Raw genomic sequence first — 26804 nt, forward strand, 5'->3', positions numbered from 1 at the left:
GAACAGGCCTGACTAAAATCTGAACAGCAAGCCAATTCCAAGCGTCCTAAGTCCCACGATTCATGCTCGTGGCAGTCATAGTTTACCTGCTCGGCTTTTAGTGCACAATGACGCTGGCATAAAGTATTCATGGTACAGAAGTGTAGAACTAAACTTTCTTAAATTAAGGTGAACAGCGAATACTATAAAGAATATCCAGGAATTTATAGGTAAGGATGAAACATTCAAGCTGGCTTCGCAGCTTGAATCACATAACACAAATATTACGTAGTCTTTTTGGGGATGACAGAGCCAATATGATTTAAATCATTAATTTAGTAAGCATAACAATTAATTGTATCAAAAGGAAAACAAACAACAAAGAAAATTTAAACATCACAAAAGCACCTATCGTATAATAAAACTCTTCCTGGCTATCGTAGACTTAAAAAGATAATAAAGGAAAAATAAACTTCGGTCGTTACTTCATCCAGTTAGACATGACTTTCCAGTTGTGGTTCTATCTGTTTTATATTTATTTTGAGACTCTGTGCCTTTGTCGGAGCGCAGTTTGCTAACTCGAGCGGCGAGCTCGGAACACAATCTTGACCTGATCGTGTGTGCTTTATTCTCCACGGAGGACTTATCATAGTAAGAGCTTACTGTATGAGTATTATTAAAGTTAGTACTCACACAATTAATTTGCACGGTCTCTCTGTTCACATGGTGATGAAAAGCAATTATTATATAATGATAATTGTTTTGAAGAGGGCAAACGCCTGAGAGAGGCAACGGGTAACCTTCATGGGGGCAGTTTTATGAAGCGTATTGCTATTGCATACAGCACGGGAATCATGCCAGCGTGATGGAAACCCCGATTGGGAGGAATATTAATTTCATTGGTGTATTATGTTGGTTCACAAACTGTCATTACACTCAAAATCTTTAGTCAAGGCGGTGGACGTCCAGACAGACGGATCTCTTGTTTATTGACTATGAAAAACTAAACACTGGAGTCATTCGAGGGTCGTCAAGGAGATGGAAAGTGACGACTCCACCGTCCGCTGGTGGAGCCAGCGGTCAGCGCAGTCAGTCAACCCGCGAATCCTAGACTAGCGTGACGGGTAATGGATAATTGAGGTAGAAGTCTTAGGTTGATAGCCTTTTACCTACGTTCAGCAGTGGACGTCCTACGGCTATGATCATGGTGATGTTTCGTGCTGTATATATATGTGTAAAAAAGCAAAAAACGTTCATCAAAACGAAGAAAAGTATCAAAAGCTATTAAAATATTTAAGCACAGTATTGGCGTAAAGTTATCAACAGGTTAGGTTAAATCTTCTCTAACTTTTGATTGGGTTGGTTTAAAGTAAAATTTGTATTCAAACTTTACACTGTCTTCATTGGAGTGTAAATGAAGGCTAACTCGAACTAATTAGGCGCGAACAAAAAGTTTTCAGTCCGAAAACCCAAGTAATACCTGGTTATTCAGTTTTGCTGGCGATTTGCATATTTTATTACAAAGGTTAATTGGTGTCTAATCTTAGTCAAAAGCCATCTGAATTCTATGTTTTCAATCCATACAGTTGCCGAGTATAGTACTTACAACTTTTTGATTGCTTTTAAAAATTTACTGTTACCTGCCACATTCACTTTAAAAGTATAGATTTTTATTTTTCAGTTTTAAAGGTGCATTGGATTTGAGTGAATTATAGCTGAAAGCGAAACAAATTATATGATCAATAAATACTTCATCATCATCATCATCTGTAGGAGAGCCCGAGGTGCGTTTATCACCACGATCCTGGATACTGATAATTAGGTTCTACAAATCGGTTACCGTCTGATCTCCTCAACCTTTGCCCGGGTTCCAAACCCATATTGGATCATGGTGACACATACCGTGGAATGTGCAGGTTTGAATGTGCTGTCGAGGTCTGTAACAATGTCATGTGGGCCGTTGAGTGTTGCTTATTTATTCACCTTGAGCTTACTGGTGAGTACTCAAGCAGACTGTTTACATTTACAGTCGATTCATTTTAATTCCACAAATGAAGGAATTAGGAACGAACTAAGCCTATTTATGCAGTAATTTCGTTCGCCTTGGTATTAAAGCGGTGCTTGGCTGTGTTTAAGTAAATAAGTTCTTCTGTTGCTAAAGAGGATTGTATGTGCTTTCTTGCAGGTAAAATTAATATAAAGTTAGACCATATTAGTCGTTAGTCATCATATTTTTAGTTGTCGCGATTTGAAAATCGCTTCCGCAGAACCGATTCTCCGGCAAAGACGCTTTGGAAGCGGCGGATATTGGGGTTATAAATAACACAACACGTTTATATAAATCATTATTTATTTTAAATATAAAATTGTCATGTTAGATCATTAGGACCTCGGAAATTATTGACAGCTACAACAGTTCAATCGACATTTTATACATTCACCTATACTATATTCATCTTTAAACTCTATTCAATAGAATCAACACAAAATCAAAACATTTACAAATAGGTATCAGATACAGATGGCACTACCTGCAGCGAAACAATTCTGTTAAACTTTTTCTATTAAAATCTATAAATATATAATAAGATTGTAACTAACCGATGTCTGGACTTGAACGATAACATAAACATAACATACAATCACGTCTATTTCCCCCGCGGGGAAGACAGGGCCAACAGTCATCAAAAGACTGAAAAGCCACGTTCAGCTGCTTGGCTAATTGGTAGAATTGAGATTCAAATAGTGACAGGTTGCTAGCACATCGCCCAAAAGAGGAATCCAAATTTTATAAGCCTATTCCTTAGTCGCCTTTTACGATATCCATGGGAAAGAAATGAAGTAGTCCTATTCTTATTTCTATTGGTTCCAGGAACCGCACGGCACGGCACGGGACTTGAAAGATATTGCCGAAATATTAACATTTCGAGTTTGAGCACTATACTGTGATAAATATTTCAGCTACCTTTGTTTTTATAGTTTTAAATAACGAATGAAACATATTCCGGCAGTAGTATTTAAACTTTAATAAATATTATATAACAAACATATGGCTTTTATGATTTTAGAAGCGACGAATCATAGAAGGGCCGGTAAAAAAAGCATTTTTAAATAAGATTAGAATTGTTTCCCCACAATAACAGCTATATGTACAATATCACACAAATAAACAAAAAGCTTCCTCAAAATCAGTACATACATACATACATGTTTGGTTTCATTCTTTTATCTACAATCACCACAACCAGTTTATTAAAATAAGTAGGAATTTCTACAAGCTTTTTTGGTAAATCCTATTATTTACCATATTTTATAAATTGGAGCGCCTTTTACAAAGGTAATGAGCCCTTAAGATTTATATACAGAGTACTAGTTATTTTATTCCTGAATAAAACAATCAGTCTGCTCTTAGAAAACAAAAGTACAAACAATTATATAATAACCTATTATATTATTGATGGTATTGAGCACAGGAGCTTACTTCTTAACACAAATACTAGTACAGTTAACGATAGGAAAACCTAACCTTCTATGTTTTTAACGAACAATAGACTATGTTTCCTTGCCGTAGACTGTACGTGGTTCAAACTGCGTTTTTCTGTAAAAGTCTAATCAGACTTGCGACACGATGTGTTAGTTGATTTTGCACGAAATCTTCGATTTGGCTTGTCATGTCCTTAGCTCTAGTAAGAGGCAAATGAGTATAAACGTATATACTCGTAGAAGTTTACAAAAATCTTAGAACTGACCTTAGATATTATTGGTTTCCAATGAATTACTAAGATGCACTGGTTACTACAGAAAAATATATTTTCATACTTATGAGTAACTTCATGGCTTCCCGGGCCATGTCGCAAGTGTGTTTCGACTTTAATATTAGCAGTTAAAACTAAAAATTTCGATTGGTAATAATGATAAAATTTAATTTGTTATAAAAAAAATTGTAATAAGTTGCAAAAATTATTTGACTAGATAAATCAAAAGCTTGAGTGAGAATACTAGGAACTAATTTCTTCATAAATACGTATTCCCATATTTGAATCATTTTGTACTTAAGCAAAAAAAAATTGTCAGGTAATAAATATGATAATAGAATCAAATAATAAACCAGTTTTCACCTTCGCAATTATAAGAAGTCAATTAAATTTATAATGAATAATAGATGGAGTAATGAAGGATTTCCATTGCAGAAATATACACAATTAATAGCAAATAAAATAAATTAGTAATTTAGGACACAAATAGGGGATAAATAATGATATTTCAAGAAGAAGTCCTGATATTCCCTTTAACTGTATAATTTATTTTACAAATACAAAAAGCTAAGACTATAAATCTAATAGTGAACCTGTATTTCGTTGATGAACAAAACCCAAAATCTTTCACATTTCACACGCAGCTTTCAGGGCCGGGTAAATTTTCAGCTAATACATGTTCTCTTCTCCTTGCATTCCCTTTACCTTTGGTCCTATGAAGAGTAGATGTAGCTAAACTACTCGAGCTCAATGTCGGCCCAGTTAGACTTTGACTACCGAACGGGGAACCTACGTTGCCGTTCGGGCAAACGAAATTAGGACTGCCTAGTGTAGGACTATTAGAAACTACGAAGTTAGGTCTAAAATTATTTCCTAGTGTCTGAGGGAGGTTTTGGTTCAAAACGTCCTCTTGTATACTGCTGGGTGCTATGTCGTTCTCTGGCGAAATCTGTTGATAAAAATCTATAATTAAGGCCTATTGAAATCGGTTGGTCGATAGTATTATTATTAATAAAAATTATTCGGGGCTATGTCCTCATTAATATTAATTGCATGTTATTATTATTGCCTCTGCCTCTTTTACTTCAGCATAAATAAACATAGATTCACTTTCTTTTTTATCACAAGAAAGATTTGTTTGTTTAGACTTGATTGGTATTTTTTATCATAATTTAAAGACTGGAGAGTGTCGCTCTCTAATTGTCCAGTTCTTTTCCTTGCAAATCTCAAATTAACACGATTAGCAAATAACGCTAATTATAGTTTAATTAAAACACCTATTTAAATTGGCATTAGGAATATTAATATATACCATATATATTATAACTTACCTGTTGCGGTCGTCCAGCAGTGTCTAGAAGGGCTAAGTCCTCTGCTGAGAAGACAGCACCAGTTTTGCACCAATCACCTGTTGAAATGTAAGCAATTAGCGAAGGTTTCCAAGGAAATTCAAATTTCACGCTGTAAATTTTTTACCGTGAACACATTACCTGTAACTTTCTTTATGCTAGGCCACTCTTCTATTTCTTCAGATGGCTGCGTTAGTTGCGTATCAGAATCTAAACAAAGTACAGATTTATATCATAACTTTATTAAATATAATAACTGTTACAAATTGATGATCATCATTCAACAAATTTCAGGTACACAAAGTTTTTTTCTTGTTTCAATCATAAGGTTTAAAATATTAATGACAGTATTTTTCAATCGTTACTTACAGCTGTGTTTAATTCAAGTCATGTTAAACACACGTAGGTATATTATAAAAAAATGGATTACAGCAATGATAGGCCTTCTATCTCAGTGACTATTGGCTTGAACCCCGTAAGGAATAAAGACGCGAAATGTGCGTGTAAAATAAATCATTACCTGGAGCATTCAAGATGTCCGGTTGAGGATCTGGCGTTTTGAGGTCCGGAGACGGTTTGATAGTATACGCGACCACGTATCTCCTGCCCCCGTCGCTCAACTCCAGCATGTCCCCTGGGGGATGTTTGTGGGGAGGTTGGGACCGGCGGCGGCGAGCACAGAGCGCGGCGAACGCTACCCCGCCGATTGCGAGAGACACCCCGAGTGCAGCAGCCACTACCACGCCTAGGGTGATACCGCCCATGGCGCCTTTGCCATCTGTGTTATTTGAGTTTGAAAAGTGAGGGAAATGCATGGAAATACAACATGTAAAACCAACTGAAAACAAAAAATAAAATGCCTCGAATCACCTTTGATTTTTTACAGAATTTGCTAAGTTAGTTTCTCATGTTAAGATTTAAGAAGGAGGTACGTTTAATATAGGGACTTTTTCACTTGTGGAGTGAAGAAGAACCATTCCAGGAAATTTTATAACATCTACTAGTATCTAAATTAAAATTTTTCCATGTTTTTATTCATTTATTTAACAACAGAAAACATATATTATATTATTCACTGTACAGAGAAAACATTTTCGGATTTCCCAGTGAGAAAAAGGACGGCTATTGAAATGGATTGACTGCTTTCAAATTGTTTAATTCTTGTTCTCGTCTTAAATAATCCCAAACAGTATTTGCAATATCTTATTTAAATGTTGTTTAAAATAGCAGAAGTAATGGAAGCCACCTAAACTTTGCTTTTAAACTTAATCCTATAACTTCAATATCCTTCAAGTTTAGAAATTCGTGAAATGTTTAAAACGCCAGGGATTTTCGCGAAGAGATTACCTTTTTTAAGCGTAAAGTTACTTCTGTTATTTGATTTACGAAATTGATGGATTAGTATTTATTAAGAAATATTTATTATGTTTTCTGGTCACATTTATTGTTTGGACATTTTTGTGTCTTAGATGATAAAACGCTTTCGAATTTACAATGTATTTTTTGTGTTTGAATTAATTGATTAAGTATCGCCTAGTTTATTACTACTCATTTTTGAAAGTGCTTGACATTTGCAAAGAAGTTAGATTCAATGCTTTTTATAATTTTTTTCCTTGTTCAATAACGCTTTCGTGAGTTCAGTGATTATAAAAGTGGTGTTGCTAAGTTCGCAAACTCTGTTATCGTGGGGTTGGCGTACTATCGGACAATCTTTCATTAGCTGGCTGTAGTATCTCATTGAGAACAATTAGGTAGTTAGGTCTCTGGAGATTTCAGGGGAGAATGCTAGTTATAAACCTGTACGTAATGCGATAGCGGGTATATATGAGGGATTTTTAAGAGGTGCGCTGGAATGGGAGAGTTTTCGTTCTAATAAGCTGTTGGTTTCCTTCGAATATTCGTACCTTCTAAAAGGCATTGCAATTGGTAAGACATGTTTTTAATTATTAAAACTTTAGTCAACAACCTTAAAAAAGCAAGTGTGTATGTAACCATAGTTCAAGTTTAATCAGATTACCTTCCGCATTTTAGTCCCGGGGACTTACACGAAGGTAATGATAATAGAAAGAGAAAATAAAATAAATTTTAAATAAAATAAAAATAAAATAAAAAAAATATCAATTTACCTGTTCTTCTAGCTGCGTCGTTAAAGGCAATGTTTTCTAGTAACGTGTTCTCGGATTCGCCTTTAAGGTTTCTCGCATAGATTTGCAAATTGAAGGTGGCGCCCTCGTCGCCGGCAGCCGACACTTGCGCCAAGTCCAGCTTGAACACCGCTAGCCCATCTAGACAATTTTAATAATACATATGTCAATTAAAAAATATTATTATTATATAGATACAGATAACTAGATATTCTTATAATTTCTTGTCATAACAAGAAAAAATAAATTAAATCTTGTTCGGCTTTTACCGAGTCAGAATAAGTGCCTAATCCAATATAATTTCTTACTTTGTTTCACTTGGTCGGCGCAATAGGCTTCTCTCATATTTATTATAAATTATCTGCGCTTACCGCCGCTATTTTGATTCAATTTACGAGTCTGTCAATGTAGCTACGACTTACCAGTTTCATTGACAATGCTAGTAAATCTTGTCCTGCCAGTGATGGGGTCGAGCGCTTCTAATACGAAGCTTTGTGGTAGTCCGCCGTCGTAGCCAGCGACGCAGCGCACGCGCAGCCAACTAATGCTGTTATCTACGCTGTTATTGCCAGTTGATAGTGAGCAGTTGCGCGGAGCGGACGGTCGTGCTACGGACAAAGGACTATTTTGATCTTCCAAAGCTTATTTATAAATGTTTCTTAGTGACATTCGAAATACAGTTTGATAATTTATGGATAATTAAACACGTTTTGCAAGAAATTTTCTCCTCTTCCTTTTGTCGATTGCTCACTGCTGAGTATAGTGATGATCTAGTTTCTCAGGGTCTCTTTCCATTTGCTCCAGTTGCATCAAACTGTTTTTTACGAATAATCAGTATAATTTATTACATACATATATATTATATTCACCGTTACTTGTAACAAAGCTACAAAACATTTTTTTACGGAGGTATCTCTGAAATGAAAAAAAGAAACAAATGAAAATCTTTAATTCTAATGTGATTTATGGCCACCGGCTGACAATTTAACACGTTATATGTTATAACAAACTGCTGGGATATTAAACGTTGGGTATTTCGTTGCACCTCGCAGCAACAGCTAACTCATATTTCCCCTTGCACTACGGGGAATTAAAATTTAATTGAGCGCTAGAAACGTCTAGAAATTCTTAACGAAAAAAATTGTTTGCACTTTTTTATTACAGGGCGAAGGAAATTAGAATGTAATTTTGTTAGATCTAGTTGGCGGTGGGCGAAACGGGAACTAAGAAAATATAGAATTAGAGATTTTTCTTTATTTGAGTATAAAAGTTAAATTTGAATAAGTAAAATTGAGTAAGTTAGTTTTTGTTATTCACCCTTGGCCGTAATACATATTTAGAAGCTACTGCATAGGTTCTGGTTATTAGTATCTTCGCTACTGAAGATAACAAAATACATTTGTATTCATAATTCTTACAGTTAAAACTGCTTTACATTTAAGCAATTTAAATTTGGCATACAAGTTCCATATGTGGTCTAGGGTAGGTAGGTAGTGTGGGTAGGGTGCAATAAGAGAGCATTTTTCAACATTCCTGCGAGATCGGAAACTTTTTGCGTACTACAGTATATAGGTTTTACTTTAACTTAGATCATTTCCACATAGTTACAGTCAAACGTTTATTCATAAGACTACAATGTATACATACATAACTCAAAGCTTTTCTCGCAACAAAGGTATAAAATGTATTGATAATCCGGCTCAGATCCTATCGTTTCCAGCAACAATATGACTGTGTACAAGAGTTATGAGATTTGGCGTGCGCGACAAAAGCCACAAGCTGAAATTATAAAACGTGAAGCTATTTTGGCTCTCGCGTTGTTGATTTGAATGTACAATTGGGACCATAAATTTGTACAGTGTAAGTCGTATTGCAGTGCGTTTAGAGAACAAACAGACTTACTCTTTTTCTTTGTGTTAAATTTTCAGTTAAATGTAGACTAGAAGCAATTAATGAGCGTTACTGAAGAGAAATTCTGAAATGCCTTTTTTATGGTAAAAATGGTATGGTGTCATATTTTTTTTATTTTTTAATATTCGTCATTGTTACACAATTCTTAATATTTCCTTGAGGTAAGATAACAGGCGCACCCCGAACTCCAGAGAGTTGATATAATCGGGATCAATGCCATGGGAAAAATAAGAATGCTGTAAGACAAATTTAACAGTGTTGTTGAATTAAACGTAGCTCAATTGTACACCTCCTAACTCTTCGTACATACTATTGTTATTATTAATGTCTAAAGGTTATTTAAAATCAATTCCTTACCAGCGGGTACAACTTGGAAGACACAGGGTTCCAGCTGCCGGCCCACGTTGTTGCTCCCTCTACAGCTCAGAGTCCCGTAGTCCCTCTCACTCTGCGGCTTGTAACTGAGCTCGCTTGTACTGCCATTGGCTGTACCTATGTATGATATTGTTAATTTAGGTAGATATATTTTGTCTATATTTGTTATGGAATTCATTATTATTTTATTCATTTGAATTTCATCATATTTATTCAGACGGGATACTCAGATGATATTTCAAATTGAATATTTTAACTTGTGACGTTGGCAATTTTATATACGGACCTGAGATGCAATTTTATTTAGCTCTGAATCCATATTCCGAAATCGATAGCTAGTCAAATAAATAACCAATTGAAAAAATTCTACTAATAAACAGCTATGGATAAGACCCCTTATGATCTTAGAGCATCATAGACTTAGACTCTTTCCAACTCAGTTGTTCGTCTATTGCGCAAGTTAGAGGAAGAATTTTGCCCACGAAGGTTATGCAGGATAGTTCTATACTTTAGGGTGGGACTTTGATTTGGGATTGCATAAAAGTCAAAAGATAAGTTGAACTCACCAAATTTAGCAGGCGACACATCCAGGCTTTCCCCACTATTGTTGAATTGCCAGAAGAATGTCACGTCTGGCGGATTGGCGGTGACTGAGCAGCGCACGCGCAAGGATTCGTCTATTTGTGCGCCCAGCACTTGGGGCGAGATGTGGGCGCACACTGGAGCATCTGTTTACAAAATATCATTAAAATATTATAAAGAAAGTAAAAATCTGCTAATATGTGAATCTCAATTCCTTCATTAGGCCATCCAGTTTTATGTAGTTTTCGGATCTTCTTTTGACTATTGACTCTGTCATATACGTGATATACATACTGTATTTTTAAGTAAAAAGTGTTCATAACTTTTTATAAACAGCCAATGTCATAATACCTGTTCTTGGTGTTTGCATTTATACCTGAATTATAAGAACTCTGTATGTATTGGATGTTATTAGTGAATCCGAGGTGATGTGTCTTGTTAAATGAATAAAAGTGTAGAAACTGAACCTGCAGATAAATGTTATAAAAAACAGCGTAGTTAATGTCTATGTGTAGTTATTACGTAGACGGTAGTTTTTTTAATCGTCATGATTGATGGCTGTTTCCTCTTTCAAAAAAAAGTATCGTTTGATCTAAAGAACACCAAAGAGAATAACTTACTTCAGTTTTAATATCCTCAAATTCAAGGACCAAAGTTACACGTGCCAAAAACATCGCCTATTCCAACGTTAAATTAAGAGAGAACAAACATCTTAATACTTAAATAAATCTGATGAAGTTTACTCGACTCCGTTTCAGATCCGAGCAGGGAAGAATGCAATAATTAACACAGCGACGTAAGGGAGCTTCAATTCAGTTCGTTAAATCATAACAGAAGTTAGGCGACGACGGATAAATTTTATCGTTCCGCTGTTTCATTTGGCGGCGTATTCTGCAGTCTTCAGAAGGGATCTATTTTTGAATTCGTGAGAGAACTGACATGGCTGTTTTCAATTTCAATGAAATGATTTCTGATTTCCGCCTGTTTTCGTTCAACTTGTTGTTTTTGCTTAACCGAATGATTGACTATGATTTAGAAAACAAGGAAAATTATACATACCTACATTAAATCACGCCTCTTTCCTGGAAGGGTAGGCGGAGACTACATCTTTCCACTTGCCATTCATAATCATAAACATACATTATATGCTTAATATTCATAAATTTCTTCATGCAAGCTCGTCGGTTTCGGGTACTCTTGACTTGACATTTCGCCAGAAAGTACGCGATTTTATCAAGGTACGGTCTAGGTTTTCCCACTCCAACATTTCCAAATACACTTCCCCTTTATATATTTGCTTAGTAACCTGCTTTCCTCTCGATATGACCATGCCATCTAGGCATTCCTTTTCCTATTCCTGTCACTATATCTTTCTATCACATTACAACATTCTTTTATTACGCTGTTCCCAATTCTGTCACAAAATTTTACACCAATTATACTCCTTAATGCTCTCATTAACACTGAGTTTATTTAGCTTTTGCGCTTCTTCTGCGACACCAAACTTTCAATCCCATACATTAGTGTTGGGACCAAGAAGTCTATATTATTTATTAAGATTTTGAGTTTTATTGAAAGGTATATTCAATACTTGATAGATGTTCAGGTTTGATCCGTAGATTTTCAGTATTATTGCTTTTTCCGCGAATTTGAGAAAAGATAAAACCTGTTTATTGGAAGGAGCATTCAATATTTACATCTAATAGTAGTCTTATAATACTTTTCTTTACTTATTTGATATATTCAGTATTTTCCTAGAATGAGTATTTCCTAGAGTTTTTGACATTGTTTTTCAATTTTGTTTACTATGTTCTCCTTGGGCAGTATTGCTTGTGAGACTCTCGAAATTTCTCTGAATTTTATTATCTTTGTTCCACGAAGAAAATATCTTTATCAAAGTCCCTTTGGTGGTAATAAACTGTGGTTTCATTTTGTTTATTTACCCAATATAATATAAACTTTAGTCTTTAATTAGTTGAGATTTGCAATATTTCTCCGTAACTTTGGCCGAGTGAGAACCTAAATACCCTTCTTGTGATTCATTTAGGTGTATCTACTAACAAAACTGCTCCCCAACTGCCTTAGATTTTCATTAAAGTCTCAAATATTTGCTCATGTTAAGCAGCTCTTCGGTGGAAGGATTACTTCGGTAGGGGAATATGAAAATATGTTTGTGGATTAATGTAAGTATAACGTGGCTTGGTTCAGGTAAGATATTTTGCGTGTGAGAAGCATATTAATTTCTTAACTACTAAAATTGTTTTTTTTTATTGACTCCATAGAAGAAAAATGAAACGAAAATTGGTATGCAGCCATCGTGATAAGAGGAAAGATGTAGTTTCTACCTACCCCTCCGAGAAAGAGGCGTGATTGATTTTGTGTATGTTTATATGTATTGCCTCCATTAGAGTAAGGTCAGTTGTGTAATTGTATTTTGTTGGATATAATATTTTTTGGTTTAAATCAATTGACAATAATATATACTATATTATTGTTATATCTAAGTTATGGTGGTGACTATCTAATAGACCTGTTAATGAATAAAAGTTGGGAAACTTAAGCAAAAAAAATTTTATCAGGATGTTTTCGAAACATTATCTTAATTAGAAATAGTTAAGTTAATATGAGAACAGTTTAAAGCTGTCATAAAAACACGATAGAAAAACAAATTCAGTAAAAAATTTCATTGACTGATTGAGCGTATTCTTATAACAAATATGTATAGGAAACGAACAAATTTGTCTAGAATGTCGCGAATCTACTTCAATGATTGATGTTGACTGCGGGGTCCAAGATGGAGGGACTCCCCAACAGCTCGGTATTGACGCATTCATCAATGTTCCTAGTAAATTAATCCCTTGGGATGCTATACTTCATGTGTGGCTTTGATTGATAATAATACATATCTGTTTTGCCCGATGAGTTGGCCTAATTGTGGAGATGACATTAGTGCTAAGTTTGATCGTTAAGTGGGATGGCACAACTAGTTGTACATATCTATTTGTCCATGAGGAAAACGAGAGGGTGTAATTGAATTGAAACATATTAATATGATGCAAACGATCACATGGAGCTTGAATTTGGACTGACAACTGAGGATGCCGCAAACCGGACCAAGTTGTGAGAGAAAAATCAAAGAGCGGACCCCGGGCCCCGACACACTGCTGTGGGTGGTGCAATCAGGAAACGGAAAGATGAGAAAGAGAGAGCATTTGTTTTTCTTTATGAACGACTAGCTTTTACTCGCAGCTTTACCCGCCCCAATTTAGAGTCACCTGCAAGAGAATACATGTTTTAGGCAACGGGCCTTTTAATTTTTACAGGGATAAAAAGTTGCGCTTGTCCAAATTCTTAACGCTGGACGCGTATTGACTGTATTAAAAACTAGTTGCTGGACCCTCTATTATACTAAAAACGGTCGTGTTTCATGTTGGGCAATGATTTGCCAGAGTTTTTCAGATAAAAAATTGAGTTTCTAAATAGTGTTGAGTTGAGTCTTGAATATCTCTGGGAGTGTTTCTTGTAGCTCATTGTAATTTATTTCCATGATTTTGAACCAAGTTATGTAAGGCTATGTAAATTGAAGTGCCTACCTGTATTAACAATTCAATTCGAATAGACGTTATTAGTTAATTAATCTACATCTAGGGATAACTGGGATATACTAGTTGATTGTATTAGTTTATGCTATATTCATAATGAATAATTTGCAACTCTCGCTAAATTAAATTCATTAATAAATATATATATATACGGGACAAATACGGGACAATTTTAACTTATATAATAAATAAATATAAGGTGTAATTGTTTTAAAAAAGAAAAGATTTGGTAGAACGTTCGACTAAAAAAAATAACGACTTTAAACTTTATTCAGTAAAGCAAATAAAAATTAAGCCCATTTTTGTATAAAACACAAAAAGGTACGCTAGATGAAGGAACAGACGTTACGACAACTTGGATGGCATCCAAGGGTCGTGGCATGAGAAAATGGAATCGAAAGGACAGGAACGGGGTTAAAACCAACTTTTAAAAAGACTGTTTTTGTTAGCGAACTTATTATTTTTTATACCAAGTTTTCTCTCGTATGTCAAAGACATAGCAGTCGCGGATATAATCAGATATATAATATAATGTGGCTGAGTAAGAGCTGTCAGTAACTGTAAAATTACACAATGACAGAAATATAGTGATCTTCTATGGAAAGATTTTAAAAATTCTGACGGAACTCAGATGAATTCTGCTAAAAATAACAGAACACAATGTAGGCATTAATAAATTCCCATGGTATCGAATGAGTAACTTACATAAGTCAAGTAAATTATTATGAAGATCGTCAAATGATATCTAACTACGCAGCAAAGGGGTAACCATAGCAATACTGCCTTTCATCTTACAGCACACAGACGTTATTCTATACAGATAGCTGTTCTCAATATCTCGCTTCAAAATACTACACCATTTCTAAACGTATTTGTCTGACGACCCAAAAAGGGATAGATTTGTTTCACGTACAAAGCAGCCTTGTTCCGTAAAGAATATAACTTCAATACATTGTCAACATTACTCGGAACAAATCTATACTAAGAGACCGATGATTGATGTCAGAATCGAGGGTGTTTTTTGAAGAATACAATTTATAACACGTCTTTCAATAACGATTTTGATGTTAAAATATGGAAATATGCTGATGGTAGTTGATAAAGTGAGTTACTTGGGTGAATAAAGTGAATTTGGTTTTAAAGACTATGATATCTTTCTTCCTTCTTTCTTTTTACAAAGACCACCGTCTAAGTTTTTGTTCTCCTAATTCTTGATCTATACAGAATAAGATCTACAAATAATTGAAAAATTCGTGATTAAATTTTGTGGCTTTTGTTTCGTGGTTTTGGACAAAAAATAATAAAGATTTTTTTATAACTTTTCATCACAGTAGGTACATTACTGATTGCCGTTCAAAGCTTTCGAGCTTTGAACCGAGTTAAGGGGTGCATGTGAGTGACACCTTTCATCCCGTAAAATTTAAAAAGTACAAACCATTTTGGCGTTTGTTTTTATTTCGTTTAATGTTGTCATGTACTAAAAAATAAATTTCGCAAAATAATCCCAACAAATCACTGAAAACATTTACACAATTGAATATTAAACCAGCTAATTATACCTTCGTTCATTCTTAATACACCATCATTATTATCAATAAATTGGACGAATCGGTATAAATGGTGGATTGCGAACAAAAGACTCCCCAATTTGGGAGGAAAAAGTAATCTTTATTATTGAAATGTCTTATTTCCAGGCAATGTTATCTTTTTTGTTGAAGCTTGTGGACTTTATATTATGAGCATTGCCGACTTCGTTTCGTCCTTGTTTAAGGAGATAATCGTGTTTACGTCGAATTCAAGTAGCTGTTTTTCCGTAACGAGAGTCAAGTGGGGAAGACAGATATTTTAAATTATATTTCTAATTGTTCTTTTACTTTGAAGATGTTTTTATTAAAAATAGATTTTTTAAATGTTATCGGCGCTTTATTTTTTGTTTCTTTTTGTCTGTAATAAATATATTATTACGAGGAAAATATTCTCAGTGCACGCAGTTGATGTAATCGTTATAAAAATGTTCCTTATAATTTCCACAACACGACTGGCGGAAAATCTTTTTTTTGGTGGTTATCGGGCATACCTGTGATCATTCTTATTTTTGACTGTGCCAGGTCGCACTCTCCACCGCTATTCCTTGAAAAGAAGGACCGTTTAAATGCCTTAAAATCTAAAAAGTTCACAGTTATCCACTTACATTGTATACTAAGATGCGTGGCTTGACTGGCCGTCTCTCCCAGCTCGTTGGCGGCCCTGCAGGAGTAGTCGCCGCCGTAGTCCCGGGTCACTTTCTGAAGCACCAGGGACTTTGTGCTGACTATCACCCCGGACACCACGTTGTGAAGCACCGGTTTATCCTGTACAAAATTATTGATTATTTTATTCATAACTATTATCATGAAAAATATGAACCCGAGAAAGGGACAGAAAGCGGTGTAGGTATTGATTGTTTCCGTGAGAATCTTCAAAAGTTAGTTAAGAAAACATCCTTTCTGGTTGATAAAGTATCTATATACATATATCTATATCTAGTATGAGCATTAAACCTAGTTCAATTTCATAATTTACTTCTTTATGTTAAAACAGCGCTATTAGAATTTAATTTCACTTACCAAACAACGAAATTAAATAAGAATCAAAATCACATGCATTCGCAAATTGCTCCAATTTTGCCATGTTCTGCTGGTACATTTACTGAACTAACACTCAAGTTCAATTCTACGGCTAGGAACTTCTGTATCTCGCATAACCACAGTGCTAATGTCATTTTGCTAGCGTAATGTTAGAAGTCTCGCTTGTAACGAGAGCTGCAAGCTTCAAACTATTTAATTAACTCTGGAATTGCTAGGGCAGTGTTTGAGCTAAAATACTGAATGTTTTGATGGTACTAGAACAACTATCAAAATATATAAAACAACTTGCGTTATTGAGTGAGTGACAGCCGAAACAACTAGACGTAAAACGCTAAAATTTGGCTGGTTTGAGCCTTGGGAAGGGTATTGGAGCAAATAAGAGGGGACATCCCAAAATGTATACTATAAGAGAAATGACATTTTACTGATGACGACTGGACTATATGCAAAAAGAAACATCGGAGAGCGGACTGTTCAGACCTCGTAGGACGGCACTCGCGACGCCGTTTTTATCGCGCGATAAACTATCGCTGTCCCGTTTCCCGGTCCCGAAGCATAGCAGCGGAACAATCGGGTGTTCCCGAGAATGAGAAGTGAGAGAAACTTGACAATAATTAATCCAAGTTATTAGTACATACGTTATGATACCAAGTTATCCGATGCTCCTTAGGGTTGGCACGCACTGAACACTCGAAGTACACGTCATCACCCTCTTTTATGTCGAGGGGGTTAAGAGTGCTACCCAAGGACAGGGACACCACTGGCGGATCTGTAAGATAAAAATAACAATTCTTACAAACATATCACATCTTGGTATAAGATTTGCGACAAATAGTCTTGATAAGACCAGACGGCAACGTTTACCAGCATGGCATCCATTATAGAATTGAATTTAAATAAAATCAGGTTTCTAATCCGTCGCCTAAAAGCAAAAATCTCAAGTATAGAAACATCATTTCATGATTGGCTTTTACGGTCACAAAATATGTCAAGGACTGAATTAGTCTTTTGCCTATTTCATGTTTACGTAAAATTTAATTCTTAGATAAATGAGATTACTTCACCTTCCCATAAAAGTTAATACCGGTAGCTACGTACCCAAAAACAAAATAGATCTATTCTATTTTTTCCCCTGTAACCAATTATTCTACAGCAACTATGCTTACATTAGTTCCGTCTAAACATCCACCCATTTCTCTGCCAACAAATAAGTCTTGCTGCAACCACAAGCGAGCACGCGGCGCACCACTAGCTGACACCCCTGCTTTATTGCAATACCACGCTTCGAACATTGCATTCATGCCCCTCTGTGCTACTGACATTTTTCTAATCAGACATTTCTCACACGCTATATACACTTTTGAATATGGGAGTGGTTTAACGTTAAATCGTCAAAAAGTAATTTTGTGAGCGTCTGTGATTGTTTACAGCACCACGGACTTTCTGCTTTAATTTTGCGAAGCGCATGGTTATTTCAAAAACGTAAAGGTTAATTAAATAAACCTATCATCATTATACAGCTGAAGGTGGTCTTTTAGCCTTTTCGAGACTGTTGGCTCTGTCTACCACGTAAGGAATACAAACCTGTTTATATGTAATTCATATGAATACCCAAATCTACGTATCTATATAGGTCTTGGGGTGTTCTAAGAGATGATTCACCGGAATTCCCGTCGGAACGGAAATTAATGAAATTTTCGTGTATTATGGCGTAAAGTTATGGTTTATTATGAGAAACTGCGTTTGTTTGATTGTTACCACTAAACATTTTATATTATAGATCTAAGACGATAAAGGAAATTCTTCCCGAAACAAATTCTATCCATTTCTGTATTTGTATTGCCAAAAAACTAAAAAGTGATAAAAAGCGGCGAAGTCGGCGGCAAAAGCTAGTTAAATGCTAATCTTACTTGATATATTCTATTTCGATATAATAAGAAGATAATAAAATTTATGATTTAATCCAAACAGTCATTTATTTGAAGACCCGATATAATGATAAGTTGCCATTAATTTAAAAACAGATTTGCTGTGATCTACACAATTTTCTAAGAAAGCTGATAGTAACTTGGCTCTATTGTTATTACATCAGGAACTTTGTTTATATCAAGTTTCTGTTTCGGACAAGTTAAATATTAATATACTGATACAACGGTAATACTTGCTAGTATTTAATTTGCAAGCAAAAGTTGAAAGGTCGAGGAAAATATCGGAATATAAGCTGCCTCAGCGACTCAATGGTGGGGCTTATTACTTATTTAAAAAAAAACATGCCAGAATATACAAGAGCCTTGTGGTTCCCGGTACTTTAGGATAGGACTACCCCACATCTTACCTACAGATGTCTTAGGTGTCTAAGTGAAAGGCTTCTTCTTGCTTTACTTGTGATTCTTCTTGTAGGCGATGGGGTTGCAACCTGTCACTACCTATTAGAATCACAATGAGATCTTTTTGTCTTTTCCAAACTGTTGGCTCTGTCTACTCTGCTAGGGAAATATAGACGTGACTATATGTATGTATGTAATATGCCAGACTTCTATAGATAGAGAATACTTATCCATCCATTCTGTACTGTCTTTTACGGTTTGTGTTTTTAAATTTATTATATGTATTATATCTTTGTTTTTTTAGTGCAATAAAGAGTTAACAAACAGACAAACAACGGATATCACACAGTTTATCAATAGTCGCATCGCTGTTCTAGTTATTGGTTATTCGATATTGGTGTTTCCATACAATTATAATCACTACCATCATGCCCACAACTGGATAAAAGGAAAACTTGAATGTTGAATTTAATATCATTTCTACAGAATTTCCACAAAGAAATTTCTACACCAAGCAAATTATTTCTCTAAATAAAGAGCCTCTTTGATTGATATTTGAATTGACTTCAAGAAATACCAGATGTTATAATTTAAGGCAAAGTAAGTTATTTCTCAGAGCCAATAATAAAAGGTTTTGTTAAGGATCTTATTCGAAGGAAAGTCTAAAAATTAAAAAAAGGTTTTCGGAAATTCGAATCTTTGTATATTAGACATAATGAAAAAGATAGGTTTCATAACTTTTTTTTTTCTCGGTATTCGGCTTTTACGGCATTAAGAATAAACGATTATTTGATAAATTAAATCAGTTTAGTAAAATAGACATAAAAAAATAGGATAAAGTAAAGATACGTGTAGTCGTACATATCTACGTTTTTACTATTTATAATTAAGTATGTAGGTAGATAGACGAGGCTACAACCCGAAAGATTATTTGGTGCTGTGATGGACTACATAACTGTGTTTCATGAAAAATAGACTACCTTATAGAAAAATACAAATATTTAGCTCTTGCAAATCTTTAATGTGAGTTCAACGTACGGACCTGTCTCCACGAAAGTGAAATTACTACTTATTTTTAATGAACACGAACATGAAATGCATCTCGAATAAATGAAACGGAATAAGAAAATCTTGATGCCTCAAAGAAATCCTTCATCCATCAACACGAGGATTAAGGTAAGGTCAGTCTGGCTACTCCAGGTGCTACTTATCTGTAGCCGTGGCCGCTACAGACATTTTATTAGCCATTATGCGACTATAACGACCTCGCTGCCACTGGGACGTTCCCAAATAAACATTTACGATTCCTCCCTTTAAATTGTTGCCCGGACGATCGCGAGGGCGACGAAATTCCCCCTTCTAAATGCGTTACGGTACGCCAAGCAGAAGTGAACGGAATTTATTTATATTTGGAAATTAATTTCCTCTGTCGTAATAGAGTCAGCACTTTCCTGTAACTATTGAGAGTGCAGAGACAAAGGTTTGCGGGAAGTGCATTCCGGCAATCAAAATGGTTGTTATATTGTTTTCTCTGTTGTTATTATAAATCACCATTGAGCACCCGTAATTTTTAAAGGTTTTGCGATTAAGTAGACTTTTTCACTCTGTCATACATATTGTACCCGCAGAACGCGGCAGTGCTGCCATAAAAATAAAAAGCGATACTTACAAAATCAAAATTAAATCATATAGGTATATATGATATCATCAGTTTTAGGAAGATACCTAAAATTGATTTTAGACAATACATTTCCGATTTATGCGTTTCATTAGAGCAGCATTTTTTTATTTGGAATATTGTAATATAAATTTTGTGGTTAAGTCCACCACTGTATAATGCGCCTAATGTGCAATAAACCGATTGGTAATCACCTAAATGCGGTCAAAATAACAAATACATCCAAATAAATTAATAGTAGGCACTATAATTGCGGCAGGCATTAAATTATAAGCAATCGTGATGTGTTTTTTAATGTAAGTACATTTCTAAAATAAAGTTGTAGTTTAATAAAGAAAAAAATATGTAATAATTACTGAAATTTAATTTTGCCTTTACTTCTTATAGCTTTAAATAAGTTTGTAAATGTATTTATCAACAAAAATATATATCAAGATTGTTTTCTTTTATTTCAGTACATTAAGAAATGGACTATGCCAACTATCTTGTTTTCTATTTTCTCGATATTTTGCGTTCTTTTGCTCTTTTAGAAGTGACCGCCATCAATGAAGAAGTGTAAACCGCTTTTGTGGGGAGCACTGAGCGAGAAATTAAAATCGTTAGGTACGTTTGGGTCCATAATTGGATGTCGTGGTATCAAATCAGTTTCGCAAATTTTTATTCATATTGCCGCGGCTATCTTTAATGCGACGTAATACTAGTAGATAATCTGCCGTTAGTTTACGTTCCCGTACGAATAAAGGACATACATTTGCTGTATAGAATGGCAATACTGATTCTCTCACCCAGCTGGTTTCCAGCAGTCCGGTGACCTTAATTCGCTTTCTTGTCTTATTTCAAAAAACTCCATAGTAAGGGTATATTACTGTACCGAAAATATTAAACAGATAGAAAATAGCAGAAACAGTTTATTTAGCGTTAACCATAGAGATCAGTTAAGATTTTTTTCGACTTATAAACAACAAAAGTAACATTTAATTCTAAAAGTCATTCAGAATGCGATCTACGCTAAACATTTAAAATAGATTCATGCTTCCCTTCGCTTATAGCATTCTGAAACCAAAACGGCTCAAGATATCTTAATTGATTCCATTGTTGGCATAATCCCTTTTCTCAGTTGTTATAAAATTAGGAGGCTATGTTTGGGTATTATTGTGAAACGCCTCACGGTAAGCCCAAACTTAAGCCAATCCGCAACGTTTTGTCATGCGCCTTGAATTAACTGTTATATGTTGGTGACATTTAGTCAAATGTTGATGATAATTAGTCAAATGTTGATGACATTTAGTCAAATGTTGATGACGTGTAGATTTCAAATTTGGTCTAGGCCTCCGTCTGAGATTTTGATCCTTATTTTGTGATCACTTATTTTATTCCGATCAGAGACTACTAATTGATCCCCTGACAGTTGGCGACCACTGTTAAGACATTCAAACCCGCGAAAAGAATGATCTTCAACATTGCTTTAAATAAATGCAAGTAGAGTAAAAAGCTTTTATTTCTGAATAAATAATTATGTTTAATATGTTTGTAAGTATGTATGTATATAAAAACTTATATACAAACATACTTACAAAAATGCTATACTTATTACTATAAAGTTTTATTCAAATCCATTCCGTAGTTTTCACATGTAATAGTTAACTAACATACAAACACAAAGTAAGATGGTAAGAGAGTGTTTCTCGGCAAGTCCAAAGCACTCAGCGCCGTTCCGCGATTCCAAGCGAAGTGAAGCTGGCTTACGTCAAATGTAGCTCGGCCACTTGGAGATTGAGGTAATTCAAGGATGCATAGAAAATAAAAATAAATCGCTTAAAAGAGGAACCACAAGTTTGTTAGCCTATTGACTTTTATAATCTGCATGAGAAGAGAAGCAGCTTTTGTATCTTACTTTGCTTAAATTACTCTTAACAAATATTTATGAACATCTTTCATAACCAAAATAATTATTACATACGTACTTCAATAGTGTTGTATGAACAATTCAAACATACAATATACATACGTCGAGATTTTTTTTCAGATTTTGTACTTCATTAGATCAAGGCCACCTCGTAGGTGGACCCTGGGTTCGACTTTAAAAAGGGGAATGCAGCTTAATACTTAATCAGAATAAAAATACAATACAACATAATTTGGACATATGTACTTCTAAAAGAAGGACCGCCTCAAACGGCCAACTTTAAATCATTCATTTTGATTGCCCAGATTTTAATTACCCAGCTGAATTTAATCGCCTAGCAACTTTTAATTGCTGAACCAAATTCGAATTCCCAAGTGCTTAATGCGCGTAGAAATTTATTAACTAGTCAAAAATAGGCTGTTTCCAGAAATATACAATAATTTCTAATGTAAGTAATGTTTAAAACTCAGTTGATTTGATTAAAATTATAATAAAGATGTTGGATTTAAATTGAAATATTTACTGCAGTCCTCATAGATTATTTTATTTTTTGTGCAGATGTTAAATTCCTGTCCTCAAGTGATCAAGAGAAAAACAGTAATTAATCAATCAAAATTAAAAGTTCATCAACCTTCTCACAATCAACAATGATCAAAACTAAAAGTTATTTTATCGAAGTCAAATTAAGCGCACAAATTTTAGAGCCTCGACCTTTCCTAGTGTGAATTAGTTTTTGGTCCTCAACACATGTAAACTGATGTCGCGTTTCGGGGTTTAATTGCGTTTTAGTGAGTTGCCTTCGCCTACAACCGTTTCATATTAGGGACCGGGATGAAAACGTTGACAATTGTCTTACGCCAGGGCCACACGATGGCACATATTACTTAAGCCGCGGGCTACACTGCCATTTATATACGTAGATGTTTTTCGTTGACTTATTTTCACTCACCCTTTTATGTTTAGCTTTTATGACTTACATAGTAGTTATCGCCTATGAAATAAAATTACAATATTTTCTTCTAGCTGGCCCTAAATTAAAAAGGAGTCCCTTTTTTCTCTACAAGAAACTATATTTATATTCTTATTCAGGCGTGCTTGCTAACTAATTCCTTAACTGTGATTTTAATGCACTGAGAAAAAAACTGCACGTTCAGACAACTAAGGGTGTAACCAAGATCCAATATGGGCTGGGTTTTCCTACTAAGGTTGCGGTTTCTTCTGCACAGAGAAGAATAAGAGGAGGAAGCGAGGCTAATGTCAGGAGGACGATGATTAAAAGATAAGATAATATCTCGTAATACGTCTTGCCTTTGACATTACATGACGTTGTAATAAGACGCTTGTAGTAGCAGCGGACAAAGGAGAATTAATCCTTAGACAGGAAGGTGTCACCGGTCGAGTTGGCGTAAGCTGCGTCTAGTACAGCCACAGCTTAAAGCTTGCTTACACTTCAAGTGTTGAGCATGTTAATATTTTATGCCGTAGCGGAGGCATGATACTATTGTAATATTTTGAGAAAAACATTTAATAGTCAATTCTATTGTTAAATGACAAGTTTAAATTGCTAATATAATAATTTTGAATATAACATTTTGCTAATTTTGTTAAGAATGTATTTAATTTTTTTTCAATAGGTTTTTTTTTTATGTAATTGAAATATTTATGTAATATTTATCAACTCTTCTTTGATCATTTAATTGTACCTATAGAAAAAGAGACTTCGTAAAGTGTTCGTGGGATAATTTTTCTACCATTTAACTATGGTACTGGTATAGGTATATGTTAATAAATTGGTTTAAAAGGTAGTATAGCTTGTAGTGAATGCTAGGTCAAAATAGACCGAATTAGTTGGAAAGTTCGTGAACGGCGGAGCTCTGGATAAACCGTTGTCGGGGAAAGTTGGGAACGCATCACGCCGGTCTGGCCTAGGCTTTATATTGTGGCGGACTAACGACCGAATTGAAATCGGTTGTTTCGTGTGTTCTCGAATTGTAAAGGGCTTATTGTGAGCAAGTTTTCAGTTAATTCTGGAGCTAAAAGGAAAATTGTTCGTTAATTTGTTGAACGATGACAAAGGAAGAAGAAGGTTTATCGTCTTTTATCTTTGCGTGTGCAAGAAGTTGACCCTTTAGCTTTTGCTAAAGGGTCAACTATAATAACCTAAAGATTTGGGCCTCGAAATCTTTAGGTTATCGTCATTCCGCTAGAATATCTACCAGAATTTTCATGATTATGATCTAAGAGAAGGTAAGTTAGAAATGAAGGGGAGAACGAGAATGAGGGAAGATTGTCAAACAATCTTGATATCTGATGACAGATATTGAGACTCCCGAACACAAAGTTTCGACAAAACAGATATTTTAAATCAAGTAAGTAAAATTTTCATGAATACTTGTGAAATGTCTCAAAATTCCTTACAATCAAGGTGCCAGATGTTACAATTAGAGTTACTTCTTAATTCTCAGGGCTCGTTCCCTAAACGAATATTGCTGCAAAATAAGCAATGAAGGCGCTGGCTAAACCAGTTTGCACATCTCTAACGTCGTTTAGCTTAATTATCATTGCTACTTAAGAACGCTCTCTGCACGCTCCGCCTTACGATACCGACTTAGCGGATTGGATTTTAAACGGAACAATTCGAACAAAGTTATTCTACTTTCTTACAATTAGAAATGGTTTTTACGTCTGGTGGTTGTGGAAGTAATAGTTGTACCCTCTTTAGTTCGCCAAACTACTTAGAGATATAGCGTCCGTAGCCTGAAGCTATGTTATGATTTCTTAGATCTTTATGCACAGAATTTCAAATAGTCATCCGGGTCCAAATAAGTAATCACCTAATTAAAATTAGTTATACAAATTGGTTTCTTCTGTTTACAAACCTGTTCATTGAAGCACACAGTCTCCTGTAAGAATTTTGATGATTTTTGATACATAATTATTATTGGTAAGATACAAGATTTCATGAATGCGATAATTATAAATTTTAAATCAAATAAAGGGTCTCTTATTCGTCAAAATCACATATACAATTGCACACAAGAAAATAATACGTTCTACCACGGAATTGTAAGTAATCATTACAATTCAGACTGTAATTGTAATTCACACGGAAATGCTAACAAAGAACAAAAGGTGAAACTCAGCGTGTCCTGAGTCGGCTAAATGTTCCAATCTCTCCACATTGTTTCCAAGAGATATCCTTTTGAATAACGAAGTGAATTTCCTTTTATTTTAATAAACGAACGAGCTGTATTAAATCCCCGTTCTAGTTTTTATTGCGAAAATGCACCAAGCATTCATATTCGAATGTTATTTGCAGCTGTATTTCTCAATGTAGCTTTTTTAGGAAGTAACAAGGAAATGCTTTTGGCCTAAGACACTTACGTTGGTTAACGGTGAGTCCCGGGGCTGTCGCATTTTTGTTGGTTTATATCTAGTCGTTTTACTGTATTTACAATTTCTGTCCTAATTCCATTATTAAGCTATTCAGTTATACGTGGCTCAAAATCGTGTGCCTATTGGTTCGTCTACGTCTACTTCATTCGGGATAAAAACATGTTACATATGTGTATGTGTAAACAATATCTTAATTATCATTTGTAATATTTGTTTATGAAAACCAAGTTAGGAAGCACACATAACATATCGTATATCACGTCGTTATCGCTTACGGAGTACATAGGGTCACTCATATGCATATAAAAAGATAGTCCTGATGGTAATTTGTACGACATGAAGGCTGTTTACAGGTTACATAATTGTATTGTACATAATTCGCTACTAAAATAATTTTAAAGAATAGACCTTGGGATTGTTCTATTGGGCGATGGGATGGCTACCTGTCACTATGTTAATCTTAATTCTATCATTTAGTCTTACTGAAGGTGGCCTGTCAGTTTTTGAAGACTGCTGGCACAATATACACGTGATTATATGAATGAATAAATGTGTCTGCAAGTCTAGTATATAAAGGGTAAGTTTGTAGCTTAGATTATTGGTTTGGACTAATTTTTGGCAATATTAAACAGATCATGAAAATTCTTTCACCGATTCAGTATAATGTTATATGTAAGTATGTAATGGCAGCTAGTAATAAAATAATAACTTACATACGACGTCCAATTTGAAAGAGTCTTCTATGCTTTGGTCAGGAAGGGCGTTGTTGTCCGCTTGGCACTTCAGCTGGACGCCGTCGTCTTCTGGCAGCGGCATGAATTGCAGACTGCTGCTCACCCACGTCTCGTTTTGATTCTCTGTTATCTTGAAGAGGAGAGGACTTAGTTAATTATGTGTATGATTGAACTGCTTATATTGCCAACAACAAAGCAAATGTTAAGATTTCTTGGTCTTTGGGGAGGCAATAATGTATTATTACAAAGTAATATAGATAGATAGATACCTTTCATTCATCAACGAAATGGCTAAAACTCGCACCGACTAGTTAAGACTAGTTTAGAATAGGATTACTTCGTCACGATTCTGTGGACTTTGGATAAAACCCAGATTTCACTGGGTCACTATTTCTTGGTAAAGATGCAACCGGAATGTAAAAGATCTAAAGATATCAGT

The 26804-nt window shown here is 34.9% G+C and overlaps 1 protein-coding gene across 1 annotated transcript in view; it reads right to left on the reverse strand.

Moving 5' to 3' along the window:
- Positions 1-4368: 4368 nt before the first annotated feature.
- LOC106136174 (hemicentin-1) overlaps positions 4369-26804 on the reverse strand; it is a 66788-nt gene continuing 44352 nt past the window's right edge. The window contains exons 7-17 of the mRNA XM_013336636.2: positions 26345-26495; positions 16963-17093; positions 15889-16048; positions 10080-10241; positions 9496-9630; positions 7650-7835; positions 7210-7368; positions 5604-5861; positions 5225-5293; positions 5066-5142; positions 4369-4683 (exon numbers count right to left, since the gene is read on the reverse strand). Of these exons, the coding sequence (XP_013192090.2) occupies positions 4369-4683; positions 5066-5142; positions 5225-5293; positions 5604-5861; positions 7210-7368; positions 7650-7835; positions 9496-9630; positions 10080-10241; positions 15889-16048; positions 16963-17093; positions 26345-26495 (1803 nt within the window). The remainder of the gene's footprint in view (positions 4684-5065; positions 5143-5224; positions 5294-5603; positions 5862-7209; positions 7369-7649; positions 7836-9495; positions 9631-10079; positions 10242-15888; positions 16049-16962; positions 17094-26344; positions 26496-26804) is intronic.

Source organism: Amyelois transitella, chromosome 18 (assembly GCF_032362555.1).
Source record: "Amyelois transitella isolate CPQ chromosome 18, ilAmyTran1.1, whole genome shotgun sequence".
Lineage (NCBI taxonomy): Eukaryota > Metazoa > Arthropoda > Insecta > Lepidoptera > Pyralidae > Amyelois > Amyelois transitella.